Source organism: Scomber scombrus, chromosome 23, assembly GCF_963691925.1.
Source record: "Scomber scombrus chromosome 23, fScoSco1.1, whole genome shotgun sequence".
In the NCBI taxonomy this organism is placed as follows: Eukaryota; Metazoa; Chordata; class Actinopteri; order Scombriformes; family Scombridae; genus Scomber; species Scomber scombrus.
The window spans coordinates 22,568,510-22,594,741 of NC_084992.1; the positions used below are offsets into that span (position 1 = coordinate 22,568,510).

General features: G+C 40.6%; 1 protein-coding gene across 4 annotated transcripts in view; it reads left to right on the top strand.

Annotated features, from left to right (window-relative positions):
• Nucleotides 1-24,771, top strand: part of mta2 (metastasis associated 1 family, member 2) — a 31,187-nt gene extending 6,416 nt beyond the window's left edge. The window contains exons 2-18 of one of the 4 annotated variants that reach the window (XM_062444410.1): nt 5,157-5,224; nt 6,639-6,732; nt 12,894-13,011; nt 15,759-15,822; nt 15,982-16,099; nt 16,197-16,299; nt 16,823-16,922; nt 18,485-18,673; nt 18,763-18,837; nt 18,980-19,038; nt 19,123-19,271; nt 20,471-20,610; nt 20,707-20,932; nt 21,812-21,901; nt 21,991-22,109; nt 22,211-22,353; nt 24,182-24,771. In XM_062444410.1, coding sequence (XP_062300394.1) covers nt 5,157-5,224; nt 6,639-6,732; nt 12,894-13,011; nt 15,759-15,822; nt 15,982-16,099; nt 16,197-16,299; nt 16,823-16,922; nt 18,485-18,673; nt 18,763-18,837; nt 18,980-19,038; nt 19,123-19,271; nt 20,471-20,610; nt 20,707-20,932; nt 21,812-21,901; nt 21,991-22,109; nt 22,211-22,353; nt 24,182-24,332 — 2,006 coding nt within the window. In that variant the 3' untranslated portion in view covers nt 24,333-24,771. Of the gene's footprint in view, nt 1-5,156; nt 5,225-6,638; nt 6,733-12,893; nt 13,012-15,758; nt 15,823-15,981; nt 16,100-16,196; nt 16,300-16,822; nt 16,923-18,484; nt 18,674-18,762; nt 18,838-18,979; nt 19,039-19,122; nt 19,272-20,470; nt 20,611-20,703; nt 20,933-21,811; nt 21,902-21,990; nt 22,110-22,210; nt 22,354-24,181 lie in introns of all 4 variants that reach the window. The other 3 variants (XM_062444412.1, XM_062444409.1, XM_062444411.1) reach the window with 3 other exon arrangements.
• Nucleotides 24,772-26,232: the final 1,461 nt, after the last annotated feature.

Genomic DNA, 26,232 nt, shown 5'->3' on the forward strand with positions numbered 1-26,232 from the left:
TTTCAGGCGTTTTACGTGACCATTGATTTAGAGGAGCTCACCCTGAACACTAGTAGATGCGGGGGCATACCACCCCTCCAAAAACAGGGACACTGGGAGATGCTGCACAGTCATTGTCTATTGGGCTCGGAGCGCTCCCAAAATGCTGTTGACCTACACTCAACAGTGTTCCTGAACAGCTCCAAACACAGACAGAGCACTCTGCTGCTCTTTCTCTGCGCTCCAGCAGAAATGAGTTGAGTCTCACTGGGCCACATGCTTGTTTGAGGGAGAGTAGCAGGAGAGGAGGGGGGGTTGTGACAGGCTGGGGGCAGTTGGTGGGACGTCACTGCAGTCTGGTTGGAGGCGGGTCAGATGCACTTTGGCCTGACTCTGGAGATGGTCCATCTCAGCACAACCTCAGTGTGTTTGAACTGCTATTAGAAACACAAATCAATACAGCATGGTTTGACCTGGCACAACCAAAAGCAGTAAAAAAAAAAGAATGCCTCCTGTACCGTTCATGATATTTTTAATTGAGAATTGACTCTGAATCTAGTCGGACATCGGGAATCATGAGATTCCCAAATATTCCCACTGCTACTGACAGACCTGCCTTATCCCACTCAGTTTCAGGTCTGACTGTACTGAGGTCAGTGTTTGAGGACATGTGCTGCATGTGTGGAGCTGAATGTTGAATACACTGCACGCTGCTGCGGGCTAACCCACTGACCTCTCAACCTTTTTTAATGTGACCTGCAGAAAGCGACACAGAAGCTCCTCTACATGCCCACTGACTGCACACACATTATTCACACCAGAGCCAAAAACCTGAGCCAGTAACACAGGAAAACCACTTTAGCTTCTGGATTTAGTCCAAGCAGACTGCAGGATATTTGATGGACAATGGCTGATAGCTTTACTCTATCTCAGTGACTTCTGTACAATCCATCCTAACCGTATTTCATTGACGTGTTTCCTCCTCTGACACATTGATCTAACTGTTAATAAGAGCTCAGTGGAGGTGCAGGCAGACTGTAAGGAGCTCTGGGCCTGATGGAGGCTCAGGCGTGTTGGCACCTTGTGGACTCATTGTACTCATTAAGTTCTACTGACAGAAACCAGTGTACGCTACAGTACCATTGATCTCTGTATCTTTATTAGATCTGCATGATTAAAGGGCCGTCCACACAAGGAACCATAACTATAACTACAACCATAATGATGTGAGCATCCACACTTGTAAACTGGGGCACCAAACATGGTGTTAAAATGGATATTGATGACTTGTTACTGCTGTATGTTGCACAGATATAATAAAAAGGGTGAGAGTTCACAGAGAGGGTGTTGCTCAGAAGTATTTCAGGACACTAGCTGCTGTGATGTTTCAGTATTTACAGACCAAACTGACCAATGGCAGTAGAAGTTGAAGCATTATTGTGCTGTGTCAGGAACACACGTTATAAGTTTGGATCTGAGTCATTTCTTTTTACTTTATAATGAAGAGCAGTTCCAGCATCATTGTATAATAAAGGTAGAGAAACCTATCTTAATAATTCACCTCTGGGTGTCATTCTGCTCCAAATGTGATCACTTCAACTAATCAAGTGCATCTGTCTGTGGTAAAAAAAAAAAGAAAAGAAAAGTCTGTCAGTTTCTAGAAGAAGACGATGAAGTTTTATTGGAGATTTACAGGTTGGATGCAGATTTTATTGTGCGGTATGGTTTAAGGGAAGGATTTTGATTGGCTGTCAGTGTTTCTATCATTCATCAAACTACTCTGAACGTGATCCCAACGATATCATTAGTTGTGGTGTAGACTGCACCATCCACTTGGGTTACAGCCATATTTAGAACCATGTATTTATAGGTATGATATCATCCTTGGTGTGGATGGCCCTTTAGTCAAATATTGATTAGTTGCCAACTGTTTCAATAACCAATTAATTGTTTTGAGTCATTAAAAAAAAAAAAGAGTCAAAATTCTCTGATTTGAGCTCTTCTAATATAAATATTTTCAGGTTTCTTCAGTCCTCTGTGACAGTAAACTAAATATCTTTGTGTTAGACATTTGAAAAGCAAACAGCTAATCAATTAATTAACAGATGAATCAATAATGAAAAGAATCATTAATTAAAGTCCTAATCTTAATCTTGACCTGTATAAAGCAAAAAAAACAAGTTTATAATATTGAAGATTTTTTATACCGTTTAAAAAAAAGAAGAAGCTATAAATCAATTGCATCAGTGTTTAATATGGTCTTAAAGCTAACGGCACAATAAGCAGTATACTATCAGCTACAGGATCATGTAGATGAGGAAATGTGTCATAAAAGAATGAGGAAGTGGCACTGAGACTCTCACTCAGTAACTGGTGCAGTCCTCTACTACTGGTCTTCTGGACATCATTGAGAGATGATTGAGGCTTAAACAGTGAAGAAGTGTCAGTCCCAGTGTGTAGAAAAGCTTCTAAAACAGCTTTCACAACATAATGGACGCTGACTCTTGAATGGTTATCAAGACGTTTGCGTCTGTCTCTCAGGCCTGCAGGAGTCAAGAGCTTATTTCTTGGCACTTGATGTTAATTTGGCAGCACTCTGTGGTCAGAGGGAATTGGGACTTTGTGTTAGTGACCTCATTTGAATAAGTGGTATAACTGTTAAATGAGCATTTAGCAAGAGAAAACAATGTCAAAAATCCAAACATTCTATTTTTTTAAGTTTCAGAAATGAGAAAAGAGAATGTCAGAGTGACAACTGTTTTATGTTCGTATCATATGTGAACATATCAGCGTTCACATATACAAAGACTGAGAATATGTGCTTGCATGTATGTGATTGGTCAATGCAGCATGATGTTGGGTTGCGTTCAGGCTAAAGTTGAGTCTGGTTCAACTTTTTGCTTGAAGGCTACTGCATTCTTTTGCTGAGTGCTTAGCTGTCTCCACTCCTGCAGCATAAACACACTCCCCCATTCAAAAGAGTCAGAGGGGCTGCTGTTTTTCACACATCTGTTCTGAACCAGTTAATTTTGGAGGGAAGTTTTTCTCAGTTTTGTGTCTACTACAACTGAAGTGATAATAGGACTGTGAGTATTTCTTAACAGAAGCAGAGTTTTGGGCCCTTTTTCTGTACACTTAAGATTATGGGTACGGACATTCTCACAAAACTCACAGTTGGGTCATATCACTTGAACCTTATCAAACATATTGGAGAGACCTGACAGAGCCAAGAATGTCAGAAAAACCCCATTGTGTTGCATCTTAACTAAGAAGACTCAAAGCTGCTACTACTTCTGTCAAAGTGATATTGAAGTTTTCACTTTTTAATACATTTGCAGACATTTCTTAAATCCTGCTCTTGCTGTATTACTGGGTCTGATTGTAGATCGATGAGGGGAAAAGCTGAATTTAAAGGCTGCAACATAATAAAATGTGAGGAAAGTGAAGGGGTCTGAATACGTCCTGAATACATATGTGTAGATAGGAGGAAACTGTGAGGCTGTAATGAGTAATGGTGTGTATGCTAATAGGGTTACTTCCACTGGTGGGTCTACAGGACTGATGAGGGAGTGAATGATGCCCAATGACAATTAAACTGCTCAACTTGCTGTTTTTGTTATTGCTTGTCTTCCCATTGTGTTGTGTTCAGATAGTCGGTGAAGCACTGGGATGCTGAAAGGTTGTCTGTTTTTCCAGTTGAGTAGACTGGTTTTTCTTGGTGATTGTTAAGGCGAAGAGAGTTCTCCCACGAGACATACAGCTGGAGAGAGTGGAATACTGCAACACAGAATGGAGGAAGATTTCTGACTTACAGTTGTCCAGAAGGTTTGAATTGGGGGGCAGAGCCAGGTGGCATGATAGTAATCATCGGTAGTGTTTAGTGTGCAGTGTTTGCAAATGTTGTTGTCTCTGTGAATCAATGAAAAATGTTATTGACTGATGTTAATTATCACAAGATATACATTTACCACTACTTATACTTATTATCATTATGCTCAATTTACAGTTTGAAGAGTGTTCTTTGGACAGGACCCTAAAGAACCAACATGGCTTTACCTTAAACACTGAATAAATAAAGTAATAGATATGCCTTGTTGGTAGTGTGCTGAATTAAAGAAATTAACATAACAGTTAAACACGTAGGATGATTATACCAGTGCAAATTCTTTGAATATTGCACATTATTGGCAACTGGTAACTGACTTTCTAGCTAACCCTCCTTTGTTAGGTGCAGCTCTGCTCTCAGGAAAGTTTGCAGTGGTACATTTGCATAGGTTGTCCGTTATTGGTGAGAGATAACAGATTAGCATCCCAACCACAGGTGTGTTGACCCAACCTGGTGTTATCAGGTCTGCCTCACTGTCTTTTAGTAATGGAGGAAACTGAGTAGCTTGGTGATAGGGCTGGGAAATCAATCGATGTTATATCGATATCGTGATATTTTAGAGATATCGTCTCAGATTTTTAATATGGTGATATGGAATAAGTGTTATAATAAGTAAAAGTAAAAATGAGCTTAACAGACTGTTCTATTATCTGCCTTTATGCACTTAGTCATTATATCCACATTACTGATGATTATTTATCAAAAATCTCATTGCGTGAATATTTTGTGAAAGCACCGATAGTCATCCCTACTATATCGTCAAAATATCAATATTGAGGTATTTGGTTAAAAATATTGTGATATTTGATTCTGCCCATATCACCCAGCTCTACTTGATGGATCTGAAATGACCAGTTGTTATTGTCACTTCACATTCACTCACTTCTCCTTCTTGTTCGTGTTTATCCGCCACTTCTCGCTTTCGTTCTGGTTGGCTTGCACCTGCTGTTTTCATGCGGGTGAAAAAATGTATTAACAATCTCTGCCAGAACAACGCTGCTATACCTATGATTTATCTGCTCGACGGTATCGAGGCATTTTTACTATTCGAAATACAACGCGAAATTGGCGATATTGTTAATTTCCTAGGTAATCGTGTTTGAGTGGGTTCTTTGCCATTTAACAACAGAAAGTGAACTATCAGAGGATCAACCACACATGTAGTTGTAATTCTGTTGTTAGAAGAATATTTCTTATGATTAGAATTTCTTACTTTTATTATTAGTTATGTTCTCACTTTGATGTACATATTCTCATCATCTAATCTGTGTTCTATGTTTTTCTCTTCCAGATTACGTGTACTTTGAGAATTCCTCCAGCAACCCTTACCTGATCCGCAGAATAGAAGAGCTCAACAAAGTAAGTTCTTTCTCCAGCTTCAGTTATTTCCATTTAAAATCTCAGCTTCAATAAAACGTGCTAGTGTTATACCTTATCTAGGCTGTGTTTTCCTGTCCAGATTGGATCAGCTGTAGCTAATGAGATTCAATAAGATATTCAAAAGGGTTCAAAACAAGATGTGAGTTCAGTAGAATGCTATAGAACGTCATTCCACAATCACACAGTGTCTCGCTCAGCCTTCCCTGGATGCTGTCAGTGATCTGTGCTTCAGGAGCCACTTACAGTACATAACCCAGCAGCAGCAGCAGCAGCAGCAGCAGCATATGACACAGGCTTGTTTCCCAGTCAAAGATTAAGCTCATTTATGTAACACTCTTATATTGAAGGGCTTGTGCTGAGCACCAGGAGGACTGTATGGTCCTGAGTGCTAATGGCTGCTGTGCAGAATGAATGGATAGTAGCTCTCCAGGTCCAAGCAGGAATGTGGAGCATGCATGGAGTGTTGTCTCCTCTTTTCATCACAGAGGAGACATCTCACCTTACATCACACAAAGACAACATATGCTGTCATCTGCTGAGCACACTGTCAGGAACATCTCACCACACATGCAGTCTGCTTCAAACTGCTTGACACTGGATATAAAGCATTTTCTTAAGCATATTATCATATAGAAAACATTGTAGTGTCCATATCCCCAACTTTAAGTACTGTTCATATCTGCTATATTTCAAACTGATTCTCAGCCAAAACAAGCTTTCTGTTTGTAAAACGTTTTTACCAGCAGGAGTGTATTTTTAAAAAAGAGAGAGAAAAAAGTATGTATGTAAGTATGTATTGGCAACCATGGCTATAGAAAGCTATTGCACCTTCACCATAGAAACCAATAGATAGAACAACAGATGGCTGCTGAGAAGTATTAAGTATAATGTCCATATTAAGAAACTTGATTTAATTTATTTAAGGGCTGCAATTAAAATGTATTTTTATTTTCAATTTTTCTATTGGTTATTTTCTTGATTAATTGACTATCGGTATGGTCTGTAAAATGCTTAAATAGTGAAAAATATCCATCAAAAGGCTATAGTAACACTTCAAAATGTCTTGTTTTATGGGTCAATGACGTTGCAGTACAGTGTTGTACTATAGTCAGACATCATCATTCCACTTTAGTAACAGCTTACATATTTTAACTTTAAACCCCAAATTAATTTATTTTTGAAAAACTATTTCATGAAATAATTCAGAAAAAGAAGAAATATGTTAAAACCCCTAAATACAGTGAAGGAGGAGATTTAACATGAACAGTGGAGCATGTTACCATGTCAACATGAGCAAAGAGAGAGAAATGTGTGAATATCACAGATGTAGTCACAGCAGCGTTTTTTATTATTACGTCGCTAACTTGTCACCTTTGCCCCGCCCACTTTCCAGACAGCCAATGGGAACGTGGAGGCCAAGGTGGTGTGTCTGTTCAGGAGGCGAGATATCTCAGGCAACCTCAACACTCTGGCTGACAGCAACGCAAGTGAGTAGCACCCACAGAGCTCCCCATCAGCCTCCACTCTGCTCAGTGTGAGAGCAGCTATGATCCGGCTCGCTGCCTTTAATGAAGCTCATCCTCATTGTGTTTCACATAAAAGCCTCACTGCACCTCTTCAGCTTTTTATGCTGTAAATTACACCAAAACCTGATTCAGAGGTGAAGGAAGTCCAGCACTTTGTCTTTCATTTCATTCAGTGCAGCAGTGCGCTGCGTGCGTGTGTGTGTGTGTGTGTGTGTGTACACGCATATATACGATGTGGTTCATGGTCACTGCTTAAACCTCCAGACCAGTCCTCAGCTGCTGGTCACAATCTCCTTGTTTTATTTTTTATTTTTTAAGGAGTGTTTTTTTGCCACTTTTCCTTGTGTTTAAATGTGAGCATTTTCATAAGGCGACTTTATTAATTCTGCGTTTGTTCATGGTTTTTAATCTGGTTGGGATGACTGAAATGATGTCACTGATGATGTCATATCAGTCTCAAGAGTCTCTTATTTAAACTGAGAGTCTGAATCCATCATCTTGTGAAAAATAAGGTGCAAAGTCAGCAGGAAAAAAATGTGAAAGCATGATTTAGATATGATTTAATAATAACCATTTCATCTATTCAGCTGCTGATGTCATTTTAATGTTTCACCTTTTAGCTTTTACAGCTCACTCAAATGATGTTAAACCCCACTGGAGTGATTTCTTAGAGATGGAGTCATAATAGTAATGATCACTCCTCATTGTTTAAATCAACATATCTCTGTAGTACAGTGTCAGTATGTTCCTGCCCCGCCCCCCTCTACCCCCTCCCGACACCCCGCCCTGATCAGCCCATAAGCCCAGTCCTCCGTCTTATGTGTGTGTGTGTGTGTGAGATCACAGAGCCGAGGAGGAGGTGGGGTAGGGAGGGGTGTGGAGGTAGTGGGGTGGTGCTAATGGCATGCAGACTACTGAAGCCTGATCACATTCACTCATTACCCCCCACCACCAGCCCCCCCCCCCCCCCCCCCCCTCCCACCACCTCCTCCTGGGCTGCAGTGCTCCAGACAAAGACATTTACACACACACACACACACACACATTCTACACCTCAAAATGGATGCGTTAATGCTGCCTCTTTTTTTTTTCTCCACTGGGCTCAGCACCACACACACACACACACACACACATACACACACACACACACACACACACACACACACACACGGATGCTAAGTGTTTGTTCACTTGGTCATGTGTGGACAATAGATCATGTGTTGTCAGAGTGTGTGCAGGCAGCCTGGACTGCACCTCTTTACATTCTCACTCTTTTTAAAGACAGGTGCTTCAGATAAAGACTGTGTGATCATTCTACACTGATCATCATGCATCCACCTACTGAAAGCATCATCACACTAAATAGTTATTTTCAAACCACGTCATTCATCTTATCGTGATTAATATTTCTTGCCTGTTAACACCTAAAGCTGACTGATGAAAACGATGTCCACACTGAAACAGCAGATCAACAAGAACAGTCTCTCTTCTTCTCTTCTCTTCGTCCTCCTCCATTCAACAAACAGATGCGCACGTCACAGCCAGCAGACACTCTGCTGAGTCAAAGCTGTGCTCAGTTCCCCCCCTGCTCTCCATCATCACCTCCACCATCACCTCCATCCACTCAACCTGCTGCCAGTTTTTCTCCTCATCTGAACTGAGGGTCTGACAGTAGTGTGTGTTGTATATGGTGTAGATTGTAAAGACGTGTGACATCACTCCCTCCTTCACTCATTCACTGTTCACTATCTATCTAACACTTTACACAACAGTTTAAATAGTTAACCATACACACTCAAATCAATTGAAGAGGATCATTTACTTATTAGTGTTCTTAAAATGTTCATTTGTTTCTGCATAAATCAGTAAAACATACATAAAACATTATTGCTGAACATATAGTAAACATTGGAGCTGCAACTAGTGATTAGAGCCCGACCGATATATTGGTTGGCCAATAGTAACTTATCATATCAGTATCAGTGAATTCCCAGAGAAGTTTACTGTTTCAGTGCACTGATGTCATTCTATATAATACAAGTTTAGTGTTAAACTGTAATATATCATACCTTCTATCTGTTTGTATCCATATATTCTGTACGTATAATATTATTGGCCAATATATTGATATCGGAATTTTTTTAATCCCTAATATCGCTATTGGCATTGGCCCCAAAAATCCAGTATCGGTCAGACTATACTAATGATTATTTTCATTATACATTAATCTGTTGATTTTTTTCTCGATGAAGCTTTTGGTTTCTAAAATGTCAGTAAATGATTAAAAAATGTCGATCACTGTCTCCCAAAGCTCAGCAGTCCACCGCACAAAGAGCTTCAGTTTACTACCAGAGAGGATAAAACCAGAACATATTCACATTTAACAAGCTGGATGCACAGAATTTGGATGTTTCTTTATTGAAAAAAAGACTCAACATTATGAATCAAGCATCAAAGTAGTTGGTGATTAATTTTCTGTCAAATGACTAATCGGTTAATCAACTAATCATTGCAGCTCTAATAATACAGTTAACTAACAATTACAGTTCGTTTCATGCATTCAAGACTAGAGATGAGCTGGTATATCTTTATACTGTACACCAGCAACCATGTTTATTACTGTCATTACTGTGATTATCAGCTTCTTCACACAGCAGCTCGCTCTCTTTTATTTTGTTTAGCCACAAAGAAGAAACTTTCTGCTGGTCAGTTGATGCAGATGTTAAACTCTGGATACTGTGGCTAAGACTTTGTATATTAACATTAAGTGGCAGCTCAGTGAATCCTGGCTAACTTACAGGTGTTCAGTTATAAAATTCAGCGAGAGAGAGAGAGAGAGAGAGAGAGAGAGAGAGAGAGAGCTGCTTTTTACAGGACTAACTGTGAGCTTGATTACACATAAGGTGTAGAAGGTGTGTGGAGTCACTGTGAGCAGTGCTGTTAGAGCTCAGTAGAACTGTTATTAGCTTCTCTGAGTGTTGACTCATTTCTCTGCCTTTTAAACATGAATTTAACTGTTCACACTCAGGAGATTACACTTTTTATTTAATCAGGATACATTAATCAACTAAAATGAATTAGAACAGAATATAAGAGACAGTGAGCTGCATTTAATGTGATTTTCAGTCTTAAACTTTAAACAAGCTGCTTTTGTTCAGACAGCACTAATAGATTCAGGACCCGTTGTTGATGATGATGATGATGATGATAATAATCATGTTTACAGTGATATTATTAGCCACCATAATTATAGCATGAACATTTGATACCAGCAAATCTCCTCCAGACAGTCAGTTAAGTGTGGATGTGGCTTTAAACTCAATCCACTTGTGTCTTCAACACATGTACGTACAGGACCTGGTCTGACTTAGTCTGGTCTGTGCAGGTCTGGCATGACACACAGTGATCCTGTACCAGTGATGAAGAGGAGTACAGGATCTGCTCATGTCTACTAAAGCTCTGCTCTATCTGCCTCATCGTCCTCTTCCTCCTCCTGCTGCACACATCAATTCTTTGTGCAGAACAAAAGGCCCTTGATCTGTCCCCGAGGTCCACAGCACGCAACGGGTTAACTCAGACTTGCCTTGTGTCTTTGTCAGAGCGAAGAAAGTGTGTGTGTGTGTGTGTGTGTGTGTGTGTGTGTGTGTGTGTGTGTCTGTGCAAGGAGTGTGTTACTGTTCTGTGTGCGCCTTAAGTGCTTGTCGCTCCTTCTGTGTATTTGTGTTTTCTTCGTGTGTGTGTGTGCGCGCGTGTGTGTGTATGTGGGGAGTTGGGGATACATGTTTGGGGGGAGGGGGGGATGGGCGCCTCAGGTTTGGTAAACAGGGTTTCCTACTTTGTCTGGCAGGGACTAGCCGGACAGGGGGAGGAGGGGGGGGGGGGTTGAGAGGTTAACAGAAAAGGGGTGTGGCTTGAGGTAGCGTCCCCCTCTCTCTCTCGGTCTCTCTCTCTCTCTCGGTCTCTCTCTCTCTCCCCCTTGTCCTCACTGACAGGGTTTCCTGTGGCTGAGTGCAGGGGCGGAGTCCACGGAGATGGAGCGATATAGTCCCTCCCCTCCAGCTTGCAACAAATTACTCACCCGCCTGAAATTAGGAATGCGCAATCTAGTGGCCGAACACACACACACACACACACACACACACACACATACAAACACACACTCTCACACACACAGAGCCGCTTACTGGCTGGAACATGGCAGTCACATGGGTTTGGTAATGTGAAACATTTGCATTGTTGTACAGTAAGTCCATTAGTAAATGTCTGTGTGTGGATGGCAAAGATCAACCACACAGTTTAAATGAATCAGGTTCTTGATAACTAAATTGTAGAAATCACACAAGGAAGCAATTTTCTGTGTAACCTGATGATTAAGTGACCTTTGAACTCTTTTAAAAGTGCTCCACAGAGGATTAACACACATTAACAGCTGCAATAAGAAGCAATAAGCAATAAAAGCAGAGTAAGAAATTAACCCAGAGGACACAAAACTGCAGGTCCGTACATAAAGGTCTGAGGCTGGAGGCTACATACACACATACAGTACACAGCACTCTCATTCATTTCAATGAGAGCATGTTGAGTGTGGCTCAGTCACATACATGTAGCAGCTGATATAGTTATAATATAGTAGACTATGGACAATATGTAAGTTTGTCCCCCACAAATCAGCCTCTGTACCGAAATGATAACTGAACCACAGCACTATTCACACCTGTCGGGTACCATATAAATGAATGAATAAAGTCATGTAGAGAAGAAATATGAAAAGTCTTACATAAAAATTTTACAATGAAACATACAAGTCTGTAGTTTGTTAATGGTAGTTAATGTCATAGAGCTGATGATTGGAAGACCTGTATAGCGATGATGATGATGATGATGACGTAACAGTTTACAGTGTTTCCCACAGAATTTTGAGACTATGGTGGTTAGACCTCAGTCCGACCCTCTAGGGGGGGTCAGGCTCCCCTGGAGGAAAACTTTGTACTAGTCAAATACATCATTGTGGTGCATAATTAAGAGCATCTATAAAAAAACAATTGTGCTCTAAAAAATTCAGTGCTTTAGTAATTTAACTACTGGTTGTATAACTATGAATGGATTTTACCAGTTCATAAATGTTCCAAACAAACCATCAAAAAAGACTAATGCTCATATTTCAGCTCTGAATCAAAGAAATCAGAAGTGATTATCCAAGTTCAACTAGGTAATTACTGAGGAACATATAAAATACTTAGATTTGGACATTTCCAGTAAATATCTTTTTCTACATTGTGTTTCTTCAAATAACTAAACTACAAATTAGCGGCACAAATTAAACTATGACATGCCACCACACTCTATATAACTAATGGAAAATGCTGAGTTAATGAATACAGTAACCACACAGTAAAATAAATTCTTGATTAATCAAATCATCACACTGATGCAAAAATGATCCAAAGAGTTTTACCACACAGCAGACCTGCTCATTGTTAGTAACATTGCCCAAAAAAGGTCCAACAAACATACAGAATGCTAGATAAATGTATGCCATAATATCATAATCATATTTACACAGCTGTGTAGTGTTATATAGTCTGAAGCCTTCACTTTCGTGGATCTTCTATGCAAACTGGACTTCCTGTACTGTATTTAATGTGTCACCTGCACATGAAGCAACACCCCCCACCCCCCCAACACATTGCTGTACAGTAAAGACAGTCTCTTCTAACCCCATCAGTACACCCACAGGAAGATAAAGTTATGACACAGAGTCACGTCTCACATCATACATGAAAAAGAGAGAAAGAGAAACTAGATGAGCTTAAAAATGTGTGATTGGGGTTCCAGTTTAAACTCAGCAGTATTCAGATGGAGGCCTCACAACTGCAGCTGTGTGTGTGTGTGTGTGTGTCTTCTCTTTTTTCATTTCCACTTTCTTGTGTGTAGTGTTTTCAGCTGCCTGCAGAGTTTTAACCTTACAAACTTCAAATGACTGTTAGACCTCTTAAGCCAGCAGCAGACTATTTTACAACTCTATTTGGCATGTTTTTGTTTATTTCAGTTTGTGGCGTTTTAGTCACGTGAGTAGGAAATCAGTGCTGACGGTGACGCGTTCGTGTGTGTGTATTTTTCAGGAGAGTTCGAGGAGGAGTCGAAGCAGCCGTCACTGGCTGAACAACAGAAACACCAGCTCAAACACAGAGAACTCTTCCTGTCTCGACAGTTTGAATCTCTACCTGCCACTCACATACGGTACGTCCTCACTAACAGTGGACACACACAGTCCAGCTTTACCCTCCAGCTGTGAGAGCAGCAGTCATCAACATGTTCAGTATTAAAGAGAAGAGTATTTCAACTTTGGGTCATAATGAACAAACTGTTAGAAAGATGATGATACATGTAAAGTAAAGTAAAGTAAGTTTATTGAGAGCTAATTAACACTGTGGATTATTTTTCTAATAAAAAACAACAGAGGGTAACCTTCCTTCAGTGTTCAGGACAAATCTGACCAATTTATAACTTTCATAAATCATAAATATTGTTTTTTTCATCTGATTGCCTCAAGGCCTCATGATATCCTCCATACCAAGCATTTGAACATATAAAACTGCTGAGCACCACTTTCATTGAATTTTGAGTGCTTTAGTAAACATTGTTACACTTGTGGTGTACCCGGTCAAAGATGACCCCCATAGGAAATGAATGGGTAACACTATACTATAGAAAACATCCCCATACACATAAAAGCCCTCCATGTGATCTACACCTTCCAGACTAAACAATGTATCATATCTTCTCACAGAGCACATATATAAAGCTTTATTTGCACCTTCCTCTCATTTTATCAATGAGGAGATGACTGACCGAGAAGTTCTGGGCCATATTACTCTGGTTAACCACTAGTCTGAGACATTGTTTCACAGCTTTAGAAAAAGTCTTAACAATATTTGGTGATAATTTATGTTTTTTGTGTTAATATAAGAGAACAAACTCGTCAAATTTAACCGTGAACACTTAAATAAGGGGGGAGCAACAAACACTGGAGGAGGGTAAAAGTGAGCCGGCTTTGTGATGCTGGAATACCCGAGTTCAGACTAAACATAGCTGATAGTTCACCCACTGATAAAGCTTCATGATACAGTTGAACCCAGACATCTGCCACATGTAACACTGAAAAGCTGCAGCCACTTATATTTCAGAGACATGTTGCCCATTCTTCTCAGCTGCTGATGAATACATATTCAAGTGATGCTGTGATGACTGAGCAGCATCATATCAGACTTACTCATGCTTATGAATTGTAGAGGTGGTATCTCTGTTCATGTCAGGCCTTTCATCTGTTTGGACACATTTACCAAATCTTTGTTGTTACCTGCAGTATTTGAACTCGCCTCCCTTCAGTGATGTACAGGTGTATTTAGGTGCAACAACACCACCATCAAAAGGAACTCATGAAAAATGCTTACCACACTATAATTAGAGTTCTGAAACTCCCCCAAATGTATTTAGAGTCCTTAGACATTTTTGGGTAGTATTGAGTCTGCTGCTGAAGGTCAGAACTTAGTTTAATAGACAGATACAGACTCTCAGTCTGTTTCTCAGCTTCACATTCACATTGAAATTCTGAGGTTGAACTTTGTGGGAAAACCCCTCCCAGTCCATTATGACATACACGTGGCTCTCATAGAACAAGATAGACCAGTTCAAAAATAACTGGATCCTAAACTTCCCATAATCCCACTCAATAGCGTCTTCCATCACCATCGAAGCTTCCCTGCTTGTTTAACAAACACCCACGTCTTTCATACTCTACAGGTCCAGTTTGTAACACAGGCTCTCTGAAGACATTACACAGCATTGTAGATATGATAGTAATACTCTAACACAAGTGAACAGATCTTAATGTGTAAATTGATGGAGTGTCCCTTTAATCTGAGAGACATTGAGAGATGTGTCAGATTTACCTGTGAAGTTTTGAGGAAAAAAAACAAAAATTAACATCATAATAGTGAATAATATATTACATAGGGCTGGGTATTGTTTAAAAAATGATGATACCAGTACCAATCCAAGTACCCTTAAAGTGATACTGATACCAACTGAATACTTCATTGGATACCCATTCCACATTTTGTGCACTTGATTTTATCCGGTGTAACAGACATGTAGTGTAGACACACTTCAGAGCGTTTAGGTGGCATCTAGGCTGCTGACCTGCTAAGTGCGCTAACTCAAATTCACCACGACTTCACCACAGATGTCATATTTTCTAGTTCTGGGTGAAAAAAGGATGGATTGCAGGTATGATTTGACGGGAGATATTTCAATACTACTTGATATCGATTGATTTTGGTCGATACTTCAAAAGTACGGAAACCCAAACCCTAATATTCAAACGCATAGACAGACTAAACATGATGTATTATATTACATTACTTCTCTCAGCTGTGCTTGCACATCAATAGAAAATCATCTGTTTTCTCTGAGCTTTTAATTTTGACCAGTTTGCATCAAACTTCACACATCTAATGATCCTGAAGTTACAGTGTGTGTAGCTACATTTAATAAAACACTACTTATGAGCTAAGTTTAGTTTAAAGAAACTGTCACACATAAGTGACCATGTACTGCCCAATCCTTACAACATGTGGAACGTGTACATGACACTGCTGTGAGGTTTTCACATGAATGTGAGGTTTGACTTCCTCATCATTATCCTCTCATTGTTATTGTGCTGTATGCCTTTCATTTCTACAGTGACAGAAACTCCTTATGGTACAATGCAATGCTTTTTAAAAACATATAATGGGCATTTTAAAGGCTGCAAATTGTGGCATCATTATATTATAATTGTATTATTATTATTATTATTAATATTATTATTATTATCTGTCTGCAAGCATAGACTGTCAAAATTGAGTCGATTAGAAGGGATATTTGCACCTTTAGAGACTGTAAACTACTACATCTTTGTCATACCGCTCTCTCTGTCTCCTCAGGGGGAAATGTAATGTCACCCTCCTCAATGAAACAGATGTCTTGGCCGGCTACCTAGAGAAAGAGGTAAGAAAGCCATCTGTTCATTCCTCACCAGCTCATTACTATGAGGCGCATTTACTCCAGTTTTTTTGTGGGTTTTTTACCATTTCACACTGTCAAAAGAATTGTACATTCACCAAGCCTTCAGCAAGCAAGTCATCTTTTCCTGTGTGTTCTGTCCAGGATTGTTTCTTCTACTCGCTGGTGTTCGACCCGGTGCAGAAGACCCTGCTGGCAGACCAGGGAGAGATCCGGGTGGGTTCCAAGTATCAGGCAGAGATCCCTGACAAGCTAGCTGAGGGTGAGCAGCACACTGAAATTTTGAAAACCCAGAAAACAGTTTCTACTAGTAAAATGTCCTGAGTTGAATCCTCTTCCTCTTCCTCTGTGTGTCTCAGGTGAATCAGACAACAGGATCCAGGAGAAGCTGGAGACTAAGGTTTGGGACCCCAACAACCAGCTCAAAGACCCTCAGATCGACCAGTTCCTGGTGGTGGCAAGGTAACGCTTCCCCCTGCTGTCTGTCCTCTAGTTGCATCATCACCACATCCTGTTGCCATGGTTACTTGTGACCATCAGCGAGGCAGCTTTGTTTTAGGAAATGCATGAATTGACATCAAGTTCAATAATGGAAATGAAAGGAAATGATTTCTTTCTCATGGTGTTACAAAGAGGACCAACTGGCTGCAGTTAATAGAAGGCTTATTCAACACATGATGTGTACTGATGGTGCAACACAAGTGTAATGATGAACTTTCTTTGTTTTTTATCCATGGAACGTTTTTTTTTGGAGGGAATTATCCTGCTGCCTATAAACTGCTCTAACAGCACACACACTCCATCTAGTGGCCATTTAATGAACATTCACCAAGACACAAAAATCATCCTCTAGTCAAAAATATGATTTTTAGATTTAGTGTGACTTCCACTTTTTGGGGATAATATTATATGTGATGTCAGTATATCTGTTGACAGTCTTACAGTAACAGTTCTATGTGTGTGTGTGTGTGTGTGTGTGTTACAGAGCTGTGGGGACATTCGCTCGTGCCCTGGACTGCAGCAGCTCCATCCGCCAGCCCAGCCTCCACATGAGTGCAGCTGCAGCTTCCAGAGATATCACACTGGTGAGACACACACATTTAATGAAATAATACAGTCAAATAAGTACAGTACACTGTCACATTAAGACAAAAAGAGCATTCATTGTTCAACAGAATCTTAAACTGTTGTCGGGATAAAAATGAGTCTATGTGGGAGTCCTGAAGCTTATTCCACCAATGAGGAGCATGTTTGCATAGTTCTTTTTTCCATGCAGTAATACTATCACTTCTTTACATCATAAGTGTAACTAGAAAAGATTTTTACTGTCTGTTTTTTTTTTTAAGTTAATAACTTTGATATTGGCATTACGGATGTAGATTTAAAGATGAAAATAACAGAGATTCAGCTACATTCTGCATACAAGTGAAAAATCAATACTACTGAATTCTTCACATTGCATAAGCAGTGATACAAACATGTCATTGTACCATAACGTGGACACGCTGACCTCTCCACTCATGTAAGAAGGCAGTAAAGTTACAGAGAGGTAGAAGTAATATAAGTATATTAGCAGCTAATTCTACTGCAGGGACACAAGTACATACAGCTTTATTTAAACACCAACCAGCCAGCAGCATTACATCAATCCTGCTCACTGACTGTATAAACTATTCATGTAGTAGATGTTGTTTTCTGTAGTCACATTGTAATCACACAATAATTTATTTGTCAATTTTCATGATCAGCAATTTATTAGCTAGTTAACTGGGTTAAATCTATCAGAAGTATGGATATATGGATTTCTTCCATGTCATTTCTTCAAAATCACATGGATGGTTCCAAACTACATTCTTTACAATTAAAATGAATCATCTGGCCGTGGTCCAGATATTCCTGTGTGTAATGCGTGTGCTGCAGTCAGACAGAGACAGTGGATGTAGAGTGCATGTAGCCGTGGATGACAAGATGAAAAGAACGATTGACAACTTTTTCGTGAAGAATTGTTGTTGAAAATTTCAGCTCAGTGAAGCACTTTAAGCACCAACACTTTTCAGTGAAGTGACCTTTCTTCTGGAATTGTTCAAATAAAGAACTTTATGTTGACCAGATTGTTAGTTAATCATTTACAAGTCAATACTGCCTATATGGACAGCTATTTAAAAAACGTGAACCTGTAAAACTGCGGTGTTGAATGCGATATGGTCGAAAATTTGGGTGCACCTAACTTTTGTGCTGGTGCACCTAAGAAAAAAAGTTAAGCGCACCAGTGCAACCAGTGAAAAAAGTTAGTTTAGAGCCCTGTTTGAATCAGGGACGCTGCCATTACATGTTATGCACTGTAACTACTCAACTACCAAGGCACTCCTATTATACATGGTTATACTCACTTTTAAATTTAAACAGGAAGTGCTTGTAGATATTGCAAATATTATTGCAGTTAGTCCTTTATTTTATCGTCTTGTGTGTGTTAAATTTAGACTTGTGTACGAGTGTAGTGTACCTGACAGGAAGTTGGAAGTGACAGGTGCCTCCTCAGTGATGAATCAGCTCATTACATGTTGTACTAGTACATCATATAGACTGTGTGTTGCATCTTTGTAGAAACAGATAGAAATTTGTAATCCTCTCCTCTCTCTGCTCTCAGTTCCACGCTATGGACACGTTGCAGAAGAACAACTATGACCTGGCCAAAGCCATGTCCACCCTGGTGCCTCAGGGGGGGCCAGTGCTCTGCCGTGATGAGATGGAGGAGTGGAGCGCCTCCGAGGCCATGCTGTTTGAGGAGGCTCTGGAGAAATACGGAAAAGACTTCAATGACATCCGCCAGGACTTTGTAAGTTCTTCTTCTCTGGTTTCTTTCGTCTTAGCACTGCCTCATCATCATTTTATTCATTAAACACATTGTTGTTTCCTCTTCCTCAGCTACCCTGGAAGTCTCTAGCCAGTGTGGTCCAGTTCTACTACATGTGGAAGACTACAGACCGCTACATCCAACAGGTAAACACACACACACACACACACACACACACACACACACACGCACACACACACACACACACACACACACACACACACTAACTATTATCAGCACTGTCTCATTTGACTATAAGTGCTCATTTTTATTGTTTTCCCCTTTCAGAAACGACTAAAGGCAGCAGAGGCAGACAGCAAGCTGAAGCAGGTGTACATCCCCACTTAGTGAGTATTACTGTCCACTGCTAAAGCTCTCACCTCTCTCTCTGTTTCTTCTTCTTCTTCACACGCTCTCCTTTCTCTCACCAGCACCAAACCCAACCCCAATCAAATCATGGTTCCGGGCAGCAAGCCTGGGATGAACGGAGCAGCAGGCTTTCAGAAAGGACTCAGCTGTGAGAGCTGCCACAGTAAGTACAGCCAGGATCTGACCAGAGAGGAAGGACGTTATTTGTCAGGTATAATATATTAAAACAGAACATTTAGAATGTATTATGTAAGTGTCTTAAGTATTACTTGTCAAGCAGCAGATTGTTGTGTTTGTTGTTCTCACCCGATTCGACAACGTATCTGCTCAACCATTCACAATCAGCAGTGTACATGGAACTTGCTACTGATTGGCAGCACACTATAAACACTGTAAACATGAAAGTAAATGAATAATATCAGCAGCACTTCTTAGTCATTGTCTGACTCACAGCAGCTTCCTGCACTCACCCACCACACAGCTCCTGGAATCATATTTCCAGTACTGTGTATGTGTATTATATTTAACATGGTAGTGTGTGTGTGTCCTTTTTAATCAAACTAATCATTAGTTAGTCCTTTATAAATGACTTGAAAATGAGCTCCATTTCAACCCACTACAACAGTAAAGTTTTAATACAGGAAATGTTTCTTATGACTAAAGCTTTACACACAATAAATACATAAAGTTATGTAGTCAACGGTATCATTTTCTTACTCAGAGGTTTTAAAAAGATCTTAAAAGTCATTCAATTTGTACTTAAACAATGTGCAGATACCCTGGTATACAGAGTACAAATATAAAATGACTAAAAAACTAGGGCTCACCCGATACTGGATTTTTGGGGCCACTACCATTATTAGCTAGTAAAAAAATCCTGGTATCCATATAAAGGCCGATAATCTTATACATGTACATAAACACACATTTTTGCAGTAATCCTCAAATGTGGTTATCAAACAACTATGACAGGGATGTAATGCAGGCACACTACAGCAGTCAACACAATATGGTGCAACTCTTCAGTGCAGGGTATAAACAACAGCTTCAGATTTTAAATGGAATCAGCAGGCAGACTGATTAAATTAGGTGGCTACAAACATTCATACTATAATTTAAAACATTTAAATGAACATGGATTTGAGCCATTCTAGACTCTAAACCACTGCAACTCTCAGACAGATGTGAACATTATAGAAAATCCTACTCAGTGTTTCCCACAGACCAGGCAGCAATGTGTGGTGCAGGGTCGTACGGAGACCTTTTGAGGGGCAGTGGGCGTTGCCGTTGTAGCAGCGGCACACATTGGTCTATGTATGGGAGACACTGCTACATATATGATATCATTGAGTGTCTATCCAGCTGTTGAGATACTCACTCTTAACTCTGACTGTTCTGTCACCCACCCAGCGGCCCAGTCCCCTCAGTGGTACGCCTGGGGCCCTCCCAACATGCAGTGCAGACTGTGCGCCTCCTGCTGGATCTACTGGAAGAAGTACGGAGGCCTGAAGACCCCCACACAGCTAGAGGGCGCCGCTCGAGCTGGCTCTGTACGTCTCCTCTCAGTTTTTCATATCATTCTAAAGCAATATAAAACCTACCATGAGCTGTTTACTATAGCTACGTTCTCCCCCTCCGACCAGGAGTCAGGGCCCCGCGGTCACATGACCCGCCAGGAGGTCCAGGGCCTGTCACCGTTCACCCGCAACGAGGGTCGAGCCAAGCTGCTGGCCAAGAACCGCCAGACGTTCATCCTGCAGACCACCAAGCTGACCCGCGTCGCCCGGCGGGTGTGTGAGGACATCCTGCAGCCGCGCCGTGCTGCCAGACGGCCCTACGCCTCCATCAACGCCAACGCCGTCAAGGCTGAGTGTATGTACACATGTCTTCTGAGCTTATTTTAAAAAAGATATAAACAGACACTCTTGTTGTTTGTTTAATCGTTTTTACTACTTTTTACATGTGAGGATTTGTGCATCCATGATAATAAAGTAAATATGTGCTGAATTGAGACATTGGCCACATTGGGTTTCCAAACATTGTGATCAGCATTTTTCACAATTTTCTGACATTTTATAGATCTAACAAAAAATTGAGAAAATATTGGACAGAATAATAATGAAAATAATCATTAGACCTATCACAAACCCTGCTTTGTAATATTCATGGATGATAGTGTATAGTCCACATGCCTCTTACTCATGCTAGAAACTGAAAAGATGTGTTTTTTCATGGCCTGTCTTTAAAGAAAAGGCCAGTATCAGTCATTTATTTGACAGATGGATTACTGTATGGAATCCATTAGGGTCCGACTGACATATCTATCAGTCGATATTGACCTATCACAGATATATTAGTATCAGTGTTTATTTTGTCCAAAATGTGCCAATATTATTTTCAAGGCCACATTTAATGTCTATTTGATCCTTTTTCTTAATTAAACTTTAATATATACATACATGTTTTTTTCTTATATGATCTTCTTTATTTAGTTAGTTAGTTATTTATAATTATTAAATTCACAGTGTAGTTTACTGTTTCAAGCTTATTGTCAAATGGTAAAATGTCATGCCTTCATTATAGTCCCAAGTGTTTTTAAGATATAATTGGAAAACAATGTATGTTTATGTAAATATACTTTATATATAAAACTTTTTTTCTCTTTAGTATCAGTATCGGCCCCAAAAATCCAGTATGGGTCGGGAATCCATTCATTTGTTGCTTGACATGTGTGATTCTCTCTGTGTTCAGGTATGATCCGGCTGCCCAAAGCTACAAAAACTCAAGTAAAGACCAAGGTGATACCTCGACCGTCACTGGCCACCATAGTGAAGGATTTAGGTGAGAACTGGCACACTGCTCTATGTGTTAATGCGCTGTCTCTGAAGTGTGATTGGATGGTGACGAGTGTTGCTGTGTCCTCTCTGCAGCCATATCTGCTCCTCTGAAACTGAAGGCGTCCAGAGGACCCCCGACACCCATCAACAGGAACCAGGCCAGCCAGCCTCGTGGGGCCCAGAGCCTGCTGGGGAAGAGAGGCTTCGACAGCGTCAGTATTACACACACATACACACAACTTTGTCCACCAGACCGTAATGCACTGCTCCCTTCAGCTGCTTAACCATATGCATGTTTTTCATTGGTTCACAGGCTACAGGGGTGCCCTACCCAGCCAATGGGAGGCCGTACACTTCAGGTATGAGGACCACCTCCCAGTCTGTCATCAAGCGGCAGAAAGTCAGCCAGGGGGAGGCTCCTAACCCCGTGGTGTTTGTGGCCACAAAGGACACCAGGTACATTTAACAGTGTCAGTGCTGTCAGCAGCAGCAGCAGCAGCAGCAGCAGCTACACCTCCACAGACTGTGTTCTGTCCTCCAGCTGCCTGTTAGTCTGTGTACACACACTCTGAATGTGTTCACTGGTGACACCACATCTGTGTGGAAGCTAGGCTCACCAGCTGCTGACGGTAGCTTCATATTTACTGCACAGGCATTTAACAAATTCGCACTAAACCAAACTTAAAGGATGAGTTCACCATTTTTCAAGCGTGTCTCAAAAAATATCAGTCAGGAGCCCAAATGAACACTGAAACCTGTTTGTCTTGCTGTAATGATTCCTCCTGTTCATACTGACCATTAGAAGATCCCTTCATAATGCACTTACAATGTAAGTGATGGAGAACTAAATCCACAGTCCTCCTTCTGTGTAAACGTGTATTTAAAAGTTGATCTGAAGCTAATATGAAGCTTCAGTCGTCCAAATGAGTCAAATCTTCATCTTCTATGTTTCAACGTTACAGTGTTTTTAGTACCAAAGTCTTTTCGTTACTATACTTCCACCACAGCTCAACAGGGAAACACTAATGGCGCTTTTCCACTATACAGTTCTAGCTCGACTCGACTCGACTCTGGGTTTTTTTGCGTTTCCATCATTTCCATCATCATCCATTTTTAGTACCTGCTCTGTTGAGGTTCCAAGCGAGCCTAGCCGATACTAAATGTGACGTTGACAGACTGCCGGCCACTGATTGGTCAGAGTCACATCACTGAAAGAGTCATGAGCCGTCCCACACAAGAATCAAACCCAGCATTTTGAAATACCGGCAGCAGCGTTACAACCATAGTTACAGCCATACGGCTCAATTTTCTGGCTTTGTGTGAGACAGAAAGCCTCGTACAGCAGCAAGTACACCACTGCCTCAATGTCCTCCATTGTTTATGTGTTTGTGTTGCGTATTAAACGAAGTCACAGTAGTTTAGCGCAGCCGTGCTATGACAACCCCGCCCACGTTGAGTAGGTACTATAGTAATGGAAAAGGTCGTTCCAGGTACCAAGTCGGATAGTGGAAAAGCGCCATAAGAGGGAATTTGATGCTAAAAAGACTAGATGTGTCAGATATCACTTGATATGACTAACTCACACTGATGAAGCTGAATAGAAGCTGATCATCTACTTTTAAATGACTGTGGACACACTGTGGATTTGTCCTCCATCACTTCCATTGAAAGCACATTTGAAGATGTTTTAATAGTCAGTATGAACAGGAAGAATGATTACAGAAAGGAAAAACCTCTTTATTGTTCATATGGATACCTGGAAAAAAGAGTGAACCTGCCCTTTAATAGTGTTCACTTCTGTCACTGCTGTATTTATTAAAGATAAATGTGTACAGTTTGCATACACATGCATTAACACAATATTCATGTGTAGCTCCACTGTTTGTAAATGGAGGCTCTGCCATTTATTTATCTGTTGCCATGGTGAACCGTAGTTTCAAAGCTCCATTTATGAGTACATGCTTAATTTAACATATGCAGAGTTGATTCAACTGACTCTGATCAGCTGTTCTGGAACTGAAAACTTCAGTTTACCATCTAATCAACTCAGTGTTGAGAGTTAGATTCAGAGTTTGTTAAACTTTCTCTCCAGAGCAGATCCCTCCAGATCTGGCGAAAGCTGAAGTAACAACAGCAGGTTAACTGTTTATTTAATGAAGCATTGTTTAAAGAAATCTACTTCATGTCACCTTCTAATCTCACTTCATCAGATCCCTGCTGCTTGATTTCTATCACTTTTTAATGAATAGTTGTGTGTGTTTTTCCCCCCTGCTGCTGTCTGTAGGGCTCTGAGGAAACATCTAACCCAGTCAGAGATGCGTCGGGCAGCCAGGAAACCTCACCTCCCAGTCCGGATCAAGCTGCCACCTCCCCCTCGTTCCCTCGTGTCCCTGCTCCCCTCCAGCACCAGCGAACCCATCGTCCTGGAGGACTGAAGGGGGAGGGACAGCGGGGTCTTTTAACAGGACATGGGGGGGGGGGGGGGGGGGGGTCTGTGCTCAGGTCGTCACTTACCAGGCAGCACAGTACGTCATACCAGTAGTCTTTTATTTTCCCTCTTTTCAGTGTCATTTTTCTTTAGTCCTCTGTTACTCCCCAAAAAGTGGATGTGCACACACACACACACAAACACACACACACACACACACACACTTTGATGACTGTGCATTTCATTTTAATTAACACACTGACACTCACACACCTTGGGCTTTGTAGTATTTTATTCCAGAATCCTGAATTATTTTTTGCTCTCCTTTTTAATGCCGCCTGTTTTTAAATGTGTAATTTAAAATCAAGATATTTCTCATCCTGAAACAATGATGATAAAGCACACTTTGTTTTTGCTCCACGTCTCTATCTTTGTGTAAATATATGCATCATGGAAGGGGGGGGGGGGCTGCAGTATGTGATGAAAAATGGTGGGAATGAGAGACTGTGGGACAACTCTGGCTGGTTGAAGATCTGATGTAATCCAGATGTTACTCCTACTCTTCATCATTAAGGTCTCAGTGTTAGTATGTGTGTTACTGTGCGTTCACACAGGGCGGGGTAGATGCTTAATGGTAGCTCACTGACTTCACGTTCATCTGTGACGTGTTGACAGAGCCGCCGTCGGTCGGTGTGAACGTACAGCGTTTGATCTATCTGCCACCTTTTTATTTGACTCTGTAATCTGTTCCCATCATCTGTCAGGAGCCAACCACAAATCCTCACGTCAAGTCCTTCTCTAGATTTTCATCCCATCTGCTCCCCTTAACACCCTCTGTTGTATGGAAGTCCCTCAGTGTCAGAAATAGTGAGCAAGCACAAAACAGATTGAGCAGTGTAAACGTCAGAGCAAGTGAGGACAGAATGCCAAGTATTTCATGTCTTAAATTAGCTGGGATGGTACAAAGTCAAAACCACCCTTCTGTTAGACTAGCTTTAGGGCTGCCACTAAACATTATCTTCATCACCAATTTGCTAATTATCTTCCTAATTAATCCATTTAAATTGCCATCACATTTCCTCAAAGCCCAATTTGACTGTAAGAGTAGTTCTTTATCTCTGCTGTGCATTTAGTGACTGATTAATAGATTTAGCGTAGCTACTTAGCTATGCAAGAGGCTAAATTGAAGTAACAATGTTCGGTTAATTTGAAACTGTTGGGAAATGTTCTCTCACATTTAGAATCTATCCAAACATAGAAAAATGGAAATCATTTAAAACTTTAGTGTGTTTACTTAATCCAAATTCTACAATTAAATTATTAGCAGACTGAACAGAATACTGACTTTACTGCTCAATTTAGTTTTGTGCTAACTTAACAGTTTTGTGACTTGTACCCTTTTGTACCATCTTTACATTCACAAGACATTACAGAAGTACATTTTTTAGAATCTGGGAAAGGTCGCTGTTGCAGTCCAACTGCATTTCGTCACCCGTCACTTGATGGCCATGCTTTTATATCCAATTTTAGCCGGTACTTTTAACAAGAAGTTCCCCTGTTCCTCCTCCATTGACCTCACCCTGAGATGTTTGAACAGGCAGTCTGGATTCAAAGAGGTCTGTAGGTTTGCTGGTTAGGAGAGTTGAAGAAATGTAAAATGATTGTGGTTCCCATGGATTTGCACGAGTTAGCGTGTGACTCGCCATGACGAGAGAACACATTTGGCTTTGAGGTACTATGTTTGAGTCTGCAGAAGTCCAAAATGAAGCCATAATGTGCAAACAGTGTGACATCCATTGTGTGTTGACGCTTTAAACCCTGAGGTAATGTTAGACTAAAGCCACAGCGTTTCTTACAATGTATTGTTTTTTTTCGGTTTGAATGAAAGTGACACCATTATGTTACTG